Source organism: Prunus dulcis, chromosome 7 (genome assembly GCF_902201215.1).
Source record: "Prunus dulcis chromosome 7, ALMONDv2, whole genome shotgun sequence".
NCBI classification, from domain to species: domain Eukaryota; kingdom Viridiplantae; phylum Streptophyta; class Magnoliopsida; order Rosales; family Rosaceae; genus Prunus; species Prunus dulcis.
In genome coordinates, this window is record NC_047656.1 from 1,540,454 (window position 1) to 1,557,239 (window position 16,786).

General features: G+C 43.3%; 1 protein-coding gene across 1 annotated transcript; it reads right to left on the bottom strand.

The window, feature by feature from the left end:
- Positions 1-5,279: 5,279 nt before the first annotated feature.
- LOC117634011 (uncharacterized protein K02A2.6-like) lies at positions 5,280-6,317 on the bottom strand. The gene has a single exon (XM_034367908.1). It carries the CDS (start codon positions 6,315-6,317, stop codon positions 5,280-5,282), a length of 1,038 nt encoding a protein of 345 aa, XP_034223799.1.
- Positions 6,318-16,786: the final 10,469 nt, after the last annotated feature.

Consider the following 16,786-nt stretch of genomic DNA (forward strand, 5'->3'; position numbering starts at 1 on the left):
TCTCGGGACACCAAGTCTGCCGAGCCGCAAATCCTGGCACTCACGGTCCGAGCGTCCCCGAAACTCGTGAGGCAATGTCAAGTGCACTGACGAAACTGAAAAATAGACTGGATGTCCTGTAGACATCGGTCCAACTGAGGGTAATAACCATAGCTGGGTACTCACGGTGGTTAAAAATAAATATTTTAGAAAAATCTGATAAATCACTGTATTTGGCAAGTCTGAAACTAAGCTGCTATTTTCTCTGATATAAATCTCAACTCTGCTTTCTATCACTTTCTACCATGTTCAACTAAGCAGCATAGAAATAAAGATATTTTACGGCACAAATCATGCTCGGAAAACATTCCATAAAACTTATTCAAAATCAAATAATGACATTTACTCATATAAACTCATTTATAAAAACTTATTTATATAAAATGAATCTAAAATCATTTATGTAAACTCATTTATATAAATCATTCATATAACTCATTTATATAAAATCATTTATGAAAGAAAGTCCACTCACTCCTGGTCCGAGCTCGCTAGACCTCTTGACGGTCTCTCCTGCGGGTCTGTCTCGTCCCGGTGCCTAGGTAAACCATCATGAATGTTTTATTAATAAAACTGCTTGGTATAACTTTTTAAGTAAAACTCTGAAACCGACTTCTAGAAGTGCGTGCACTAACTTTAAAGTCATTTTCCTGCCCACTTAGGTATTTCAGGTATTTACAATTGTCTGAAAAGACTCGAGACTTCATTAAGCAATAAACTTCCATCTTGGTCGAGACGGAACCCCGTGGGGTCCATGACCTCCAATGACCAATCTGAGAGTTCCTTTAAGTTCCTCACGTTTAAGGAACCATATCCTGCAAGTTTGGTCTGAAACTGACGATCGGATTGGCCACGATCGTTAAATCATAAAATTTCCAAACCCTAGCCCCAGGGTTCGCGATTTCGGAGTAACCGGGACTCCGATTCACAATCCGTCGAATCCTACACGATCCTGAAATTATTTGGAACAACATATCCGATATTGAGCATGATCCAACGGTTCGGTAATATTGAACCCGGAAATCGCACAATATGAAAAATCCGTTCGGGGCTCAAACGAGATCCAAATTGAGATCCGCAAAATCCTACGCGCTCGTGACAACATAAGGGTCGCAAAAAAGACACAGTGCCACTGCACCACCTGTTCACCCGTTTTCGCGTTTACTCCTTTGATGGAAGGGCGAAGTTCCCCACTGGCTTGGAGACCATGTGTTGGTCAACAAGTCAGCTTTCTTTGGTGTGCGAGCGTGCCACTGCTAGCAATGTAAATCCTAGCAGATTTCTTTTTAGAATAAATAACTTGCGCCCCAAGTTACTGACTTATAAAACAAACGATTGTGAATTTGGGTGAGGAATATCTCCCAAGTAAGTTCTTTTCTTGCCTCAGATTTCTTGCCTCAGACTGGTGAGGACTTTCACAATTTATCTCAGTATCAAATGGCTGTTCTGGCCAGAAATGTTTGATAGAAGTTGGGCTGTTTCAGGCAGAACTGCCTTTTACAAAACAATAAATATGCACATCGACTCTAGGAAGGTTAAAAGACGGCCGGAATTCCGTTTCTGCTTGGATGGAAGGTCCCAATTTGGGCTGGACTGGACGGGCCTGGGCCGGTCCGAACTGCTTCGTGACTTCGGATGCTAGGCTGACCTATGAATCGATACCAAAGTTCGATTTTGGCAGAGCTTTATGTTTACTTTACGCTTCGTGAGGCCTTTGAGTGGGTAGAACTGTAGCTTCTTCAGTTTGAAGGGGGCAGAAGTGGCTGTTCTCGAGGGTTTGACGAGCTAGGGATTGCACTACGAGCGTTGTTTTGCTTGAGCAGTACTCTTCATGAGTTCGCTGAGGTCTCCACGTCTGTGAAAACTCAAACTCTGCTTGTCTTGGCTTTTGCTGAACCAAATTTGTTACGAGGAATCTTGTTTTAGAAGAATTATTTTCTAAGTTTGAACTTTGGAATTCTGATCTAAAGCTGGTTTTTCTTGGAATCCAAGTGAGCTTTTGGCTGTTTTCTTGTTGTTGGTTTTTTGATTGATTGATGAATTGAGTGTCCCTCTATTTCTTGCCTACTCTTGTTTTTATAAGAGACCTTCTTGGGAAGGCGGTTTTAATTTTAATAATGGGCGGCAAAAAGATCTCCTAAAATGTAAAGTAGAAAAGATTTTTATCAATCATGGCAGATAGGCTTCTCAGTAGTCATCTCCTAAGCAATCTCTTCCCTGGTTTCCTGGGTGGTAGCTTTCTATTTCAATGCCATCGTCTGTGTGAGCTGATTTTATGGCGGTTTGGTTTTTTTTTTCTTTTGTATTTTCTGAACAACTCCCTGTTTCTTGCTTTTGAAAGCGTGACCTGTGAATTCTTTGGGAGATGGTGTATTGCTTTGGAGCAAAATCTCTGAATACAGATGGGCTTTTGATTTTCTGCTGGCAGTGTTTCAGAGACGTCTCTTCCCATAAAAAAAACTTTTGTTGAAAATGCTGACTTTTCAAAGCTGAGGTAGCCACGTGGGTGTGTTTTTAATCTCTTGGGTTTGAGCCCAATCAAAAATTGTGGGCTGATCCTTGAAGCCTTAATGACAGCTTCCATGTTTGGCTCTTCTTGGGCTGGGCGAGTAACTTCACTATGGGCCTGCTTTTGAACTTTCTTGGCGTGTTAATTTTAGGCCCAAACAATGCCCCCTTAAGTCTGAATTGTTTTGGAACGGTTTTCAGACTTAATGTTTTTGCCATGAATTTGCGCGCCAATCTTTTCCGCTTCTTACCCTTCGTCTGTCACGTCCGTCTATAATGATCTAGAGTTCGTGGGAAAAAAACGGCTATTTATTAGCTAGTTACTAGCTAATAATCATCAGGTGTCGTCCCATCTTCCTCTTCCCACGTTTTCGACCTTTCTTTTAAAAGAAATTCAGACCCACCGCTTCTAATCCTAAGAACTTTTCTTCGGGATTTCCATCGTTTCCTTCGAACCTCCTTTTTCTTTCATTCTCTTTCTGTTTCTTCCTTTGAATCGAAAATGTCTTCCCCAAGATTTCGTGCTCAGTCTTCTTCAGTTCCAGTTCCTCCTGATTACATTACTGGGACCGGGATCGATGCTCACGCGATAGAAGTCAGGAGCAAGCTTCACCTCTTTGCTCAAAAGAATCTGGACGAGAATATCCTTCATCTGTTTGAGAACACCCTGGTGTTAGGGCCTCATTGGTTTGGTCCTGTTCCCGCTGAAATGGCGGAATTGCTTAAAAAGGATGCGGAGGCTCCTTTGTGTTTTGAGAGCACTTCTGCCCTAGCTTCTTATTCTTGGGTTAGCAAGAATTTGGGTCGGTCTTTCCCCTCCAGCGAGGTGAGGAACAGTCCGGTCAAATGGGCAGACTGGATTGACAGACTTCTCCCGAGATATGGGGGTCACTGGAGGAGAGCGGGAATTTATGATGCCATTCTCCTGTCCAAGCAGTCGATTAACAGAGATGAGAACCTGCTTGCCGCTGCTCTCCGTTTCTGGAATTCTGCCAGCAATACATTTGACTTCCGTGTGGGTCCTATGGCGCCAACCCTGCTGGATATGGCTCAGATCTTTGGGTTCAGGCCCCATGGCTGGCCTGTTGATGCTGTTGGAGATTATCACAGGCGAAAAAACCAAGAGAAGGTGGTCACTCCCTTCACTATCTCTCCAGCCACGATCAACCAGAACTGCTCTTTCTCCAATTATCTGAAGAGATTCAGTGCTGAGAAGGACAAGGACCAGCAACACATGTTGTTTCTTCTGTATTGGCTGAACTCGTTCGTTTTCCCCAATCGGTCTTCGGCAGTTCTGCTTGAGTACCGTAATTTGGCAGAGGCGCTTCACAATCATACTGATGTGGGGCTTGGGCCTACAGTTCTTGCTCACCTTTTCAAGAATCTATACACTGCCACCCTGGAGAATCCATTGAACCTGTCGGCCCCTAGCGCATTCTGGATGATTCAAATCTGGCTGCAGGTCTATTTTCCAGAGTTAAGGTTCCCAGACATATTTCTGCCTGAAGACCAGGTTCTGGCCCTTCCTCTGATATCAGCAGAAGTGCCCAAGCGTTCTCTTGAGGAGTACTTGATGCTCTTCAGGCATTGTACGAAAAGGTCGGCAGCTCAATGGCAAGTGGTGATCAGAAGGACCTATCCTTGGTTTTAGACCGGATTTCGGTTGTTTGAGAAGGAGCCAGAAGACGAGGCTGCCAGAACAGATTTTAGGAAGAAGTTTCTGAGCATTACTCTGCCCAGAGATCTACCCCATGGTGGGGGAAAACTTCCGAATTTTCATCTCGGGGCAGAAGTCTATCATCCCAACTTCTGTGCAAGGCAACTTGGCTGTCCTCAGCTTATTCCGCTGAAATCATATCGGAGTTGCAACCGGGCCTCCTCTTGGAGGGATGTAGATGATCTGGAGGTGCACAAGGATGCCCGGTGTGTAGTGAACAAGATTAACAATAGCACGGACGCCCTCTTTCCTTCGTGGGAGCCGAATTCCTGCAGTTCCGCCGATTTTGAGGCCTGGTGGCAAACCAGATTCCAAAGTCTGCCTGCTTCTGTCACTGCCCTCAATGTGCTTTTTGACGGTTGGGAGAACTGGCTCATTTTCGCGGATGGGGATGCCAAAGCGCACATGATCCAGACCATTAAAGACATCAATGCACAAATCATAGAAGGTAGATATCTGATTCTGTCTGGGATTTGTTCTGTCTCGATGATCGATTTCTAATGTATGTTCTGCCTGTATTAGATCCTTCTCTGACAAAAAATGTGGGTGGACAGTCTGTTCAGGCTGGAAAAGTGATTGGTAGGTTTCCTTCTAGTTCGTTTCTTCTGTCTCTTTCTGCTGGATTTGGTTTTTAAACTCTAACTTCTTGGTGCAGTCTCTTCTGTCATTGAGGCTGGGGACTTGGAGCTTCCTTCTGCTGATGAAGAAGATGAGCTCCAGGTAGAGCAAACCCCTGCCGAGGCTGTTCTTTCTGGCAGAAGAAAAAGAAAAGGGCCTGCTCCCTCTCTGGAAACCCTCAGGAAATTAGGGTTTTAGTTTTTTTAATTTTCGTTTCTTTATTTGTTTGGGAAATTTTGCCGCGAGGGTGGCTATTTTTAAATAAACTTTATTTTATTGCCTTTTAAATAGCACTTTACTACTTTTCATTTACCCTTGATGCAATAAACAAACATAGTATTGAAAGTAAAAACAAAACAACTTTAAAGCAAAAATGGGTTCATAAAAACAGAAAAGGTCAGCCTTGTTCTTTTTCTATCCCTGGGTCTGTCTGTACAGCCTGCGAATCCCACATGGTTGGGTAGAATTTCTTTAACCATTTGCCATTGATTGGGGCAGTGTGAATAACTCCATCTCGGTCCTGTAACCTGTATGCCCCCATTCCGAGGATCTGGTTAATTACAAAAGGGCCTTCCCACGTAGGTGACCATTTCCCATATCCAGCTATGTGTGCTCCAAGGGGCAGAATTGCCTTCCAGACTATTTCTCCCTCTTCAAAACTCTTGTTTCTGACTCTTTTGTTGTATGCCCTTGACACAGCCTGTTTTCCTGCTAAGAGTTTGTTGAGGGTGTCAATCCTACTTGCATCCAATTCTTCCAATTCAAGTAACATGGCTTGAGAGTAGTCTTCTCCTGTGAGACCGTGCTGGTGAGCAATTCTAAGAGACTGGACTGCTATCTCCATGGGAAGAATTGCATCATGGCCGTAGGTCAGAGCATAGGGGGTCATGCCAGTCGCTTCTCTTTTTGAAGTTCTGTATGCCCACAAAGTCTCTGATAACTTTTCATGCCACTGCTTTGGATTCTTCTCCAGCATCTTTCTGATGATATTGATAATCACCTTGTTACTTGATTCTGCCTGTCCATTAGCTTGAGCATAATAAGGGGTAGATTGAAGCAGTTTGAACTTGAATGTTTCTGCCATATCTAGCATATCCCTAGATATGAAAGAAGAACCCCTATCAGTTGTGATTGATTCTGGAATGCCGAACCTTTGTATGATCTGTTCTTCTATAAAGGTGATGATCTCTTGAGAAGTTGTGGTTTTGATTGGCTTGGCCTCTACCCATTTGGTGAAATAGTCTGTGGCAACAATAATAAAACAATGCTGCTGGCTGCTGGCTGGATAGATTTTGCCAATGAGATCCATTGCCCATCCCCTAAAAGGCCATGGTTTTACCACTGGATTCATGGGAACAGAAGGAGCCTGCTGGATTGGGCCGTGCCTTTGACAAGCTTCACATCCCTTGGAATAGTTGATGCAATCCTTCAACATGGTTGGCCAGAAGTAGCCATACCTTCTAATTAACCAGCACATCTTTCTTCCCCCTTGGTGAGCCCCACAGATCCCCTCATGGGTTTCTCCCATGACTTTCATATATTCTGTCTTTCCAAGGCACCTTAATAGCACCTCATCCTTACTTTTTTGGACCAAATCTTCATTCCACATGAGGTAGTTTGTAGCCATGATTCTGACTCTTTTCTCAGAGGGCAGAGTGGGATATTGTAAGTAAGTCATGATAGGCTCCCTCCAATCGTCTTTAGTGATTAAGGCAGAATTGACTTCTATCTCCATTCCTCTAGTCAAAACAGATGGTAGACTTTTCCTTCCTATCTTGATGATCCTCTGGACGCAGTCTTCGGGCATTTGTATGCCTGATGCTACCTGAGCCAGTTCATTGGCTGCGAAGTTCTCTTCCCTTGGGATGTGTTCCCAAGTAGCTTCTCTGAATTCTGTCAACAGATTTCTAGCTGCTACTAGATATACAGCCAGGGAAGGATTTAGACATTTGTATTCTCCAGCAATCTGTTTTAAGACAAGCATGGAATCTCCCAAGATCTCCACGGATTGGATTCCTAATTCTACCAACATCTCAAGCCCTATAATCAAAGCTTCATACTCGGCCCTGTTGTTGGTGCACTGGAAATCTAACTGGAAGGAATAGCAATGTCTGATCCCCAATGGTTCCTCCAGAACAACCCCGGCTCCTGAAGCCTTATCTGTCTTTGATCCATCAAAATATAGTTTCCAAGGTGTAAGATGAATCGAATAGATTGGATTGTTAAGGCAAACATGAGCCCTAGTTAGTAGATTTGCATTTGCTATGTCCAAAGAGTCCATGTTTTCAATTTCCTCTCCTGGGTGATCTGCTAAGAAGTCTGCCACAGCTTGCCCTTTGACAGCTTTCTGGGGGACATACCTGAAGGTGAATTCTGTCAAAGCCAAAGTCCATTTCCCAATTCTGCCCCTCAGCATTGGTCTTGTCAACATATATTTGATTAAGTCTGTCTTGGCGATGATGTAGATAGTGTGTGGCAGCATGTAGTGTCTGAGTTTTACGGCAGTAAAATACAAGGCCAGGCAAAGCCTTTCTATCGCGGAATACCTTCTTTCCACTTCTGTTAATGTTCTGCTTAGATAGTAGACTGCTTGCTCCTTTCCTTCCTTGTTATCTTGAACTAGCAGACTTCCAATGGACACTTCTGATGCAGATACATAGAGCTTGAGTGGTCTGCCTCTTTTTGGTGGGGACAGAACTGGTGGATTTGAGAGGTAATGTTTTATTTCCTGGAAAGCCTGTTGGTGCTGTTCTTCCCACTTGAATGTTTGTTCCTGCTTCAGCCTTAACAGGGAAGAAAAAGGTTGAATTTTTCCTGCAGAATTAGATATGAATCTCCTTAGAAAATTGATTTTTCCTAGGAGACTCTGAAGTTCCTTTTTGTTCCGAGGTGGTAGGGCTTCCATGATGGACTTTGCTTTATTCTTGTCAACCTCTATGCCTCTCTGGTGAACCAAGAATCCTAAGAAATTTCCTGCCTGGACTCCAAAAACACATTTTTTGGGGTTCATTTTTAATTTGTGCTGCCTCATTCTTAGGAATGCCTTTCTTAGACTTGATATGTGGTTTCCTTCCTCGGGGGATTTAATCACCACATCATCTATGTACACTTCTAAAGAATGTCCTATCATATCATGAAAAATGGAATTCATTGCCCTTTGGTAGGTGGCCCCCGCATTCCTTAAACCGAAAGGCATTACAGTATATTCGAAAGCACCTATATGCCCTGGGCACATGAAGGCTGTCTTGTGGATGTCTTGTTCTGCCATCATGATCTGGTTATAACCTGCATTGCCATCCATGAAAGATAGCATCTGGTTATGAGCAGCTCCGTCTATTAGCATGTCTGCCATTGGCATAGGATATTCGTCCTTGGGAGATGCTTCATTCAGATTTCTGTAATCCACACAGATTCTAACTGCCCCTGTTTTTCTTTTGAGAACAGGTACAATATTTGCTAACCAATCGGCATAGATGGCTGGCCTGATGAATCCTGCCTTGAGCAGCCTTTCTATCTCTTCTTTGACCTTTAGTTCTGTGTCCATAGACATTCTTCTTCTGGCCTGTTTAACTGGAAGGTAGCCATCTTTGATTGGCAGTTTGTGCTCTACTAACTGCCTGTCTAGTCCTGGCATCTCGTGATAATGCCAGGCAAAACAATCTCTGAACTCCTGTAAAAGTGCCATGAGTTCAGACTTGAGTGGTTCTTTTAAAAGTGTGCTGATGAAAGTAGGCCTTGGATCTTCTTCTGTCCCTAAGTTTATTTCTTGTAGAGGATCCTCCACTTCTGGCAGGGAGTCATCCAATGCTGCTGGTGCAAAATCTAATACTTCCTCCTGTAAAACTTCCTCTTCTTGTTCCTTTGTACTTTCGTGGGTGAATTCTGCCATATTGGTGGCTGGATTCTGTATGAAAAACTTCCTTTCTTCCCAGTATATCAACAATCTTTTTGTGATGGATCGGATTGTTGCAGCTCGATCCTTGTCCAGTTGATTGGGACTAATCATCAGAGTTCTTAGCATAAAAAGGTCTATTCCAGTCCTCCAGAGAATTGGCTAGACCTTCTTCAATGAGCCTTTGGGCCGTGACACCATGGGGGCGGCCGTTCTGGTTGACTCCAAAGAAAGTGAAAGGACCGAGGTCGTCATGATAATACCTTGCTTCAAGACACATGGCAGAGGGTAGGAATGGCCGTGGATCGGCCTCTACAATCTCCATGTGGCCTTCTTCATTCCATAGTGCTAACTGCTGGTGGAGGGTGGAAGGAACACAAAGGCTCTGGTGAATCCAATCCCTGCCAAGTAGTGCATTGTAAGTGGTGGAAGTAGTGTCTATCACAAAGAATGCTATTTTCAATTCTTTGCTTCCAACTATGACATCTACGTCTAAGATGCCATGAATTTTTGTGATGCCCCCAGCGAAGTTGGTGACGGTCAGACGTGTTGGAATCAAATCCTTCTCTGTTCTGCCCATCTTGATCAGCATTCTGTGGGGTAATAGATTAATGGCTGCACCTCCATCTATCATGATCTTGGAAATAGGAATACCTCCGAGGTTTGCCGTTATAAACAAAGGCCTGAGGTGATTTGCCATTTCTCTGGTTGGTTTGGAGAAACAAAGTTGCTCTGTAGCGGGGTTATTGGCTGTTCTGCCTATTCTGGGGTTGTCCGCTTGTCATTCTGGTGGCTCCTTTGTTTCTGTCAATTTGCATTCAAAGCTTTCCTGAGAGAAAACATCTCCTTCCAAAGTGCTTTCTTGTCCCTCGGCGGCCCTGAATTTTTCTGGTAGGATGAATACCATGTTAATTCCCAGATCACCCTGCAGCAGATCCTCCAACTCTGCGCCAAAAGCTTCTGTTTCTGCATCCAATTCTTCCTCAAATTCCATCAGTTCTTCCCCGTATCCTTCCGTCCAGTCATCCTGTTCTACAGTTCCGAGGGGTTCATTCCGATCATCTGCAGATGTTCCGTAGTCCAGTTGTTCTTCTTCATATTCCTCCGTGTAGTCGTCTTCTCCTTGTAGCGGGGTAGACTCGGATTTCTCTAGTGCCTGTATGATGTTGGGATGACTGCCGGGTGACGAGGCTGGATGGATAGGAGATCTGGCTGAAGGTTCTGTTTTCGTAGTTCCCTTGACTGACAAGCTTTCTGTTCTGTCTGGGGAAGTGCTTCAAGATTTTTTCCTTTCCTGGCAGAATTGGTCTCTGGATGTACCTGCGTATTATTCTGGCTCTTAAGATATGTGCAATATTGCCTTTGGATTCTTCTTTTCTGAGTTCTGGTTAACTCCAGAGTTGGTCTACCGCTTTTTCCTACGGAGTACCATCTGCCCTCTATGATCGTTGCCAAGGGCTTTTCATTTCCGGGTGTCTTGATTGGTATTTCCTTCCTGGGCTGCTCTGTCCTCCTTTCGCTGCATTGTGTAGGCCTAAGACAATTCTTCTGTCTTGTTTTGTCCCGGGATGAGGTTCCAATCCTGTCGAAGACACTAGGTGTGGGTTGATTTTGTCTGTCTAGAACCACTTCTAGCTCTGTTTCACATTTGCACCTGCTGCAGAGCACTACCCCAGCCGATATGGTGGCTCTTGGTCTCTGACTGGTTTCCCTTATGATTCTTCTGCTTCTTCTGCAACCAGCATCTGTCATTGGCTGAGTTTCCCTCTGTTCTGGCCAATTCAAGTTGACCATATTGACTTGTGGTTGAGGGAAAGGATCTGTCGTGACCGATGGAGGTTTTTCTGCCAGTTTCAACCTTCCTGCCGTTATCCCTTCTTGTATCACGTCCCTGAAAACAACACAACTATTGGTAGAATGGTTCCAAGAGTTGTGCCACCTGCAGTACTGTCTGCCCTTGAGTTCTTCCGGCTTGGGTATTCTGTGGGGCGTTTCTATCGCCTTCTGTAGCAGCATTTCATCGAACAAAGCATCAACCTTGGTCAAATCAAAAGAGTAAACCTTGTTTTGCATTGGCTTGTTGGGAACGAATCCTCCCGTGAATGGTGGGGGCTTTTGGTCTTTAGGTGGCTTTGTAAGGGCTTTGCAACTAATGGGATGTTTTAGTTTTGCCATTTCTGCCACTGAAACCTCTCTCTCTTCTGATTCTTCTGTATCTTCCTGTGATTCCACCCCAATCAGGTGGACCGAAGAAGAAGGGGTTTTGTAATAAGTACCTTTGGAGGAGTTCCTTCTCTGCTGTTCTTCCCTAAGTAACTCCTCATATTTGGATGCTTTATCAGCTAGTTCTGCCAGGTCCCCGAACAACATTCCGTCGAACCTCTTCCTGAGAGAGATTTTAAGGGCAGCTTGGGCCATCTGGATGAAATGTCTTTCTTCCATGGGGATTCGGCACTTCATTTTGAGCTTTCTGAACCTGGTTATGAAATCTTGAGCCGGTTCATCTTCGCTTTGCTTGAGGGCAGCTAGATCACTGATGGTGACTTCTGGCTGGATCCTGTAATAATAGTCATGGAAGACATTTTCCATCTGCTCCCAAGTTTGCACAGAATTGGCTGGCAGGCTGGTATACCAGGTGAAAGCCTGTCCAGAGAGAGAATTGCCGAAAAGTCTTAATTTCAACAGAGGGTTGTTCTCAATAGCTATGCATTGGACGGAGAACCTGCCTATATGTTCAACTGAGGAAGCATGGGGGTCCTCCCCGTTGAACAAGGTGAAGTTTGGTACTTTGAAACCTGGAGGCAACGGTATTTGATCGATGTAGGCTGGGTATGGTTTTCTGTAAGTAGGCCTTTCCCCTCTCCTAGCCTCGGGTTCCATGATTTCTCTGATCATTCTTTGCAATGCCCCTATGTCATTCAAAGCATTGACGGGGGGAAGATTTTGTCCCTGTTCTGGCTGGATGTAATCGATCCTGGGCTCCGCTCTGTATGGTCTGGGTGGAGGTTCCTCCCTGTGCCCTTCCTGCTCTTCGATGTCTAGGTGATTTCTCCAGTTTGCCCCCGGCCTATTCCTGTCATGATTAGCAAAAAGGTTATTTCCCCCTCTGCCTCTTCTCCCTCTTGCGGGTGGAGGGAATGGATTAGGGTCCATCCTTCTGGGTCTATATGGCAATACTGCTGGTGGTTCAGGCTGAAGTGCCAAAGGTTGATCATGCTGGGCCACCAAGGGTGGAATGGGCTGAGGTTCTGGCTGGTTCTGCTGAACTAGTGCAAGGTCATCTGGTCGGGCTGGGGCTTCGTGTTCTTGATTAGGAAGGACTCCTTCCCTTGGACCAGCCTGGATTTCTCTGTGATCTGGTAATCCAGCGACCTGTGCAACTAAGGGATTTTCCTGGTATGGCCATGCTAGTCCTGGCGGAGGGCCGTAAGGGAGATCTAACTGCTGGACTACAGCATCAGGGTTTGGGATTCTGGCCATGGCGGTTTCTCGGTCTTTCCGGAACTGCCTGTTAACCTGCCACTGCATCATTGCTGTCATATTATTGAGAGTGTCTTGGTTCCTTTGCACCGTGACTTCTTGTCGGAGTATTGACTCCTGTATTTGATTCATCTTTCTGGAGCTAGTCCTAGAACGTCTACTTCCTGTACTGCCGCGAGCTGATTGTCTAGCATCGCTTTCTTCTGACTCGGGACCTTCCCTGCGAGCCATTTGGTTTGTCTCCATATCTGGTGTGGATTCTGGCTAGAGCTTCCTGTATTTGTAAATCTGTGAACGGCTCTGTCAGAGTATGTATACTGAGAAGTCCCACTGGGCGTGCCAAATTGTTCACCCGTTTTCGCGTTTACTCCTGTGATGGAAGGGCGAAGTTCCCCACTGGCTTGGAGACCATGTGTTGGTCAACAAGTCAGCTTTCTTTGGTGTGCGAGCGTGCCACTGCTAGCAATGTAAATCCTAGCAGACTTCTTTTTAGAATAGATAACTTGCGCCCCAAGTTACTGACTTCTAAAACAAATGATTGTGAATTTGGGTGAGGAATATCTCCCAAGTAAGTTCTTTTCTTGCCTTAGATTTCTTGCCTCAGACTGGTGAGGACTTTCACAATTTATCTCAGTATCAAATGGCTGTTCTGGCCAGAAATGTTTGATAGAAGTTGGGCTGTTTCAGGCAGAACTGCCTTTTACAAAACAATAAATATGCACATCGACTCTAGGAAGGTTAAAAGACAGCCGGAACTCCGTTTCTGCTTGGATGGAAGGTCCCAATTTGGGCTGGACTGGACGCGCCTGGGCCGGTCCGAACTGCTTCGTGACTTCGGATGCTAGGCTGACCTATGAATCGATACCAAAGTTCGATTTTGGCAGAGCTTTATGTTTACTTCACGCTTCGTGAGGCCTTTGAGTGGGCAGAACTGCAGCTTCTTCAGTTTGAAGGGGGCAGAAGTGGCTGTTCTCGAGGGTTTGACGAGCTAGGGATTGCACTACGAGCGTTGTTCCGCTTGAGCAGGACTCTTCATGAGTTCGCTGAGGTCTCCACGTCTGTGAAAACTCAAACTCTGCTTGTCTTGGCTTTTTGCTGAACCAAATTTGTAACGAGGAATCTTGTTTTAGAAGACTTATTTTCTAAGTCTGAACTTTGGAATTCTGATCTAAAGCTGGTTTTTCTTGGAATCCAAGTGAGCTTTTGGCTGTTTTCTTGTTGTTGGTTTTTTGATTGATTGATGAATTGAGTGTCCCTTTCTTTCTTGCCTACTCTTGTTTTTATAAGAGACCTTCTTGGGGAGGCGGTTTTAATTTTAATAATGGACGGCAAAAAGATCTCCTAAAATGTAAAGTAGAAAAGATTTTTATCAATCATGGCAGATAGGCTTCTCAGTAGTCATCTCCTAAAGCAATCTCTTCCCTGGTTTCCTGGGTGGTAGCTTTCTATTTCAACGCCATCGTCTGTGTGAGCTGATTTTATGGCGGTTTGGTTTTTTTTCTTTTGTATTTTCTGAACAACTCCCTGTTTCTTACTTTTGAAAGCGTGACTTGTGAATTCTTTGGGAGATGGTGTATTGCTTTGGAGCAAAATCTCTTAATACAGATGGGCTTTTGATTTTCTGCTGGCAGTGTTTCAGAGACGTCTCTTCCCATAAAAAAAACTTTAGTTGAAAATGCTGACTTTTCAAAGTTGAGGTAGCCACGTGGGTGTGTTTTTAATCTCTTGGGTTTGAGCCCAATCAAAAATTGTGGGCTGATCCTTGAAGCCTTAATGACAGCTTCCATGTTTGGCTCTTCTTGGGCTGGGCGAGTAACTTCACTATGGGCCTGCTTTTGAACTTTATTGGCGTGTTAATTTTAGGCCCAAACACTACCTTCACCCACGCACCCCAGCACGTGCCGGCAGTGATGGGTGTCTAAAGCGATTTCGGCTCGCCGGAAAAACTTCAAACCACGGCTCCAAACTCCTACACTAGGTAAAACACCATATTTGGAGCCACTTTTGTTCTTGGACCTACCCTGAAAAGTGGCCGGAAGTGGCCGAAAATGGAGGCCGAAAATCGGCTGAAAATTCAAGCTCAAAAATCCGATGGCTACGCTACGAATCGATCTAATCCTACCCAACAGCAGCTAGAACAGCTCGAGAGGTTCAAGATCCATACCGGGGCGAAGAAAATGGTGGCTGGATGAGGGAGATCGGTGGCCTTGAAGTTTCGGTGAGTTTCCGTCGCTTTTTTGAAATTTCCGGCCAGCATAGGCCTTGCCGCTGGCGGGGAAGGGTCGGGAAAGGTGGGGGACTCGACGGCGGTTCCATCGCCACCGGTCCCTTGGCCGGTGGTGCCCTGAGGCGGGGCTAGCAAGCTCTGGAAGGCGGCGGGCAGTTTCGCGTGAGAGGAGAGAGCTGGCTAGTTTTTATAGATCCAACTTTAAAATATTTACGTTATGCCACTGAGACTTTTTTGACCATAACTTTCTCGTTACAACTCCGATTCGGGCCTACTACGTGTCTATAAACTCGTTTCACCGTGCTCTACTCAATGGAGCAAGCAAAATTGTCAAATTCCTTCTCGATCAAAAAGTCACCTTTTTCTTAATAAAATATTACGAGGGCAAAATTGTCTTTTCGCAAAATAAAATATTCCTTAATTATGAATTTTTGATTTGGGATATTACAATTGGAGTCATGGAAAATGAAGTCATATTTTCCGGAGAAAAGATATGATATTTTTGCAATACTGAGAAGTCAAGCGATATTCTAATTCATTTGGACAGGTGGTAGCCAAATTTTAAAATAAAAATAAAAATCATAGCATTAATGTGGGGAATGAATCTCTTCGGCAGTTTGAAAGGACTTTTGTGCCTTCAAACTAAGAAGAAGGAGACAAAGTTTAACCTTTAGACACACTGGCGTGAGCCAAAGATTCTCTAATGCAAAAGTTAGTTGTGAGCAATGAGTAAAGTAGGGTTTTTTAGTTTCAAGGAATAGATACCTTCTCCTCGAGGCAGAGGTTGGTTTATATAAGATTATATCCTGGCTGATTTTTTGTTGCGAGTCCACATTTTGAAATCAAATTGGGTGTCCGTTAGGCGGCACATCAAGTCAATTAGTTGTTTGCGATTTGGGTTGATTTACCTAAGGCGTGTTTCCTAAGGACAAGAATTCTACAGTGACGGTCTCATATATGGCTCTATTAATGCTACAGTGGGCAATAATAAGATAAAAGTCCAACGTAGGATTTATTTGTTTATGAAAGATTTCAAAAACCAAGCTCTTTATTTGTGAGATCTTCAAATATAGGATGTTGGGCAAGCCAAGTCTTCATCCAATCTCCAAGTTCATCAACATCTATAATTGTTGGGGGAATAGAAAAATGTAGTTCCAAATCATAAAATTTTGAAGATAAACCAAACTGCCTTTATTAATAAATTCATCTGCAAGAGACTTCTAGTTCATGTGGTTACATTGCATCCGACATCCTATATTCAATTTTTTTTTTTTTGGATAAAAAAGAAATAAATCTTATCTTAGGGTAGGCAACCATTCCAAAGAGAGCAAAGCATTTGGGTTTGGATTTATTTGTGGGTTATTCAGAAACAGGTATGTAATTGCTTGCAAGCCGGTTGTAACATAAAGATATATCACTAAAGTTATACCCTTTGATTGATAGAAAGGCTACTATCCGCCCCTCATTTTAGCTGCTTGCTACAGTTGGAGAAATTATAAAATAGTACGGAAGTACCATGTCAGTGTATGATACTTTCATTCAAATTTTAACACATGTCTATTTTTGAAAAGAAATTAATTACTTTATTACAGCTGGACTTACTTAAGTTTTATCTTTTAAAATAAAATTAGAAAAGTCTTAAAAAAGGCGTAAGCCTTGAAGTAGTGAAGCATAAGCCTTTTGAACATTAATTTAATTTAATAAAAAATATATATAAAAAATACAATATAGATAAATTATACTACTAATTCTTATTGAGCCAAAATATTCTATCAAATATAAGTATTAATTGTCATTTAAGCGTAATAATCAATCTCAAAACATAAAATACTTATTCAACATTATAATTTTTTTTATATTTTTTAAAACAACTCAATTCATGCATCCCACTCCTCATCACGAAACATCTAATGCTATGATATTTGACATTTATATGTGGACTTAAGTGTTATTTTTAATATATTGTGTTGTTTGGGAAAAAAAAAAATATATATATATATATACAGTCCTGATCTCTTGGACTCCTGTAGTCCAAGAGATTTATGGTCACTCACCGTTGGATGTAAATTCAACGGTTGACTTGAATCGGGTAATAATCATTTATGTCATATTGCATTTATATATATCATTTTGAACCATTGGATTAATATCCAACGGTGGGTGACCACAATCTCTTGGACTCTTGTGGTCCAAGAGATCGGGACTGTATATATATATATGAATCTAGTACAAAGAGAATTGCATACCAAAAAAGAGAGAGGCTTCAACTAATGGAGAGAATTAAAATTAATGCAGATTATCGTAT